The sequence below is a fragment of the Lepidothrix coronata genome, unplaced genomic scaffold (assembly GCF_001604755.1).
Source record: "Lepidothrix coronata isolate B3197 unplaced genomic scaffold, Lepidothrix_coronata-1.0 Scaffold520, whole genome shotgun sequence".
NCBI classification, from domain to species: domain Eukaryota; kingdom Metazoa; phylum Chordata; class Aves; order Passeriformes; family Pipridae; genus Lepidothrix; species Lepidothrix coronata.
The window spans coordinates 14808-16990 of NW_016690700.1; the positions used below are offsets into that span (position 1 = coordinate 14808).

General features: G+C 56.3%; 1 protein-coding gene across 1 annotated transcript in view; it reads right to left on the reverse strand.

Moving 5' to 3' along the window:
• LOC108510172 (cohesin subunit SA-3-like) overlaps positions 1 to 2163 on the reverse strand; it is a gene marked incomplete at both ends in the record, with an annotated part of 14841 nt that extends 12678 nt beyond the window's left edge. The window contains 2 exons of the mRNA XM_017839858.1: positions 1666 to 1772; positions 2022 to 2163. Coding sequence (XP_017695347.1) covers positions 1666 to 1772; positions 2022 to 2163 — 249 coding nt within the window. The remainder of the gene's footprint in view (positions 1 to 1665; positions 1773 to 2021) is intronic.
• Positions 2164 to 2183: the final 20 nt, after the last annotated feature.

Genomic DNA, 2183 nt, shown 5'->3' on the forward strand with positions numbered 1-2183 from the left:
TTCAAATCCCAGCGTTCCCAGGTCAAATCCCAGCGTTCCCAGTTCAAATCCCAGCGTTCCCAGGTCAAATCCCAGCGTTCCCAGTTCAAATCCCAACGTTCCCAGTTCAAATCCCACCGGTCCCAGTTCAAATCCCAACGTTCCCAGTTCAAATCCCAACGGTCCCAGTTCAAATCCCAGCATTCCCAGTTCAAATCCCAGCGTTCCCAGGTCAAATCCCAGCGTTCCCAGTTCAAATCCCAACGTTCCCAACGGTCCCAGTTCAAATCCCAGCATTCCCAACGGTCCCAGTTCAAATCCCAGCATTCCCAGTTCAAATCCCAACGTTCCCAGTTCAAATCCCAGCATTCCCAGTTCAAATCCCAACGTTCCCAACGTTCCCAGTTCAAATCCCAACGGTCCCAGTTCACATCCCAGCGTTCCCAGTTCAAATCCCAACATTCCCAACGCTCCCAGTTCAAATCCCAGCATTCCCAGTTCAAATCCCACCATTCCCAACGTTCCCAGTTCAAATCCCAGCGTTCCCAGGTCAAATCCCAGCGTTCCCAGTTCAAATCCCAGCATTCCCAACGGTCCCAGTTCAAATCCCAGCATTCCCAATGTTCCCAGTTCAAATCCCAGCATTCCCAGTTCAAATCCCAACGTTCCCAGTTCAAATCCCACCGTTCCCAGTTCAAATCCCAACGTTCCCAGTTCAAATCCCAGCGTTCCCAGTTCAAATCCCACCATTCCCAGTTCAAATCCCAGCATTCCCAGTTCAAATCCCAACATTCCCAGTTCAAATCCCAGCATTCCCAGTTCACATCCCAGCATTCCCAACGTTCCCAGTTCAAATCCCACCATTCCCAGCGTTCCCAGTTCAAATCCCAGCATGCCCAACGGTCCCAGTTCAAATCCCAGCATTCCCAACGTTCCCAGTTCAAATCCCAACGGTCCCAGTTCAAACCCCACCATTCCCAGTTCAAACCCCACCATTCCCAGTTCAAACCCCACCACTCCCAGCCCATATTCCCACCATTCCCAGCATTCCCAGCATTCCCAGCGTTCCCATTCCCACCTGGAGCACCTCGGTGACCTGGAGGTGTCCCCTGTCCCCCAGGGTGTCCCCGAGGTGTCCCCATGTCCCACCACTCCCAGTTCAAACCTCACCACTCCCAGTTCAAATCCCACCACTCCCAGTTCAAACCCCACCCCTCCCAGCCCGTATTCCCAACATTCCCAGCATTCCCAGCGTTCCCATTCCCACCTGGAGCACCTCGGTGACCTGGAGGTGTCCCCTGTCCCCCGGGGTGTCCCCAGAGTGTCCCCATGTCCCACCATTCCCAGTTCAAATCCCGCCACTCCCAGTTCAAACCCCACCACTCCCAGCCCATATTCCCAGCATTCCCAGCGTTCCCGTTCCCACCTGGAGCACCTCGGTGACCTGGAGGTGTCCCCTGTCCCCCGGGGTGTCCCTGAGGTGTCCCCATGTCCCACCATTCCCAGTTCAAACCCCACCACTCCCAGTTCAAACCCCACCGCTCCAAGTTCAAACCCCACCACTCCCAGCCCGTATTCCCACCATTCCCAGCATTCCCAGCGTTCCCATTCCCACCTGGAGCACCTCGGTGACCTGGAGGTGTCCCCTGTCCCCCGGGGTGTCCCCGAGGTGTCCCCATGTCCCACCATTCCCAGTTCAAACCCCACCATTCCCAGTTCAAACCCCACCATTCCCAGTTCAAACCCCACCATTCCCAGTTCAAATCCCACCACTCCCAGTTCAAACCCCACCACTCCCAGCCCAAATTCTCAGCATTCCCAACATTCCCAACATTCCCATTCCCACCTGGAGCACCTCGGTGACCTGGAGGTGTCCCCTGTCCCCCAGGGTGTCCCCGAGGTGTCCCCATGTCCCACCATTCCCAGTTCAAACCCCACCACTCCCAGTTCAAACCCCACCACTCCCAGTTCAAACCCCACCACTCCCAGCCCACATTCCCAGCATTCCCAGCATTCCCAACATTCCCATTCCCACCTGGAGCACCTCGGTGACCTGGAGGTGTCCCCTGTCCCCCAGGGTGTCCCCGAGGTGTCCCCATGTCCCACCATTCCCAGTTCAAACCCCACCACTCCCAGTTCAAATCCCACCACTCCCAGTTCAAATCCCACCACTCCCAGTTCAAATCCCACCACTCCCAGCTCAC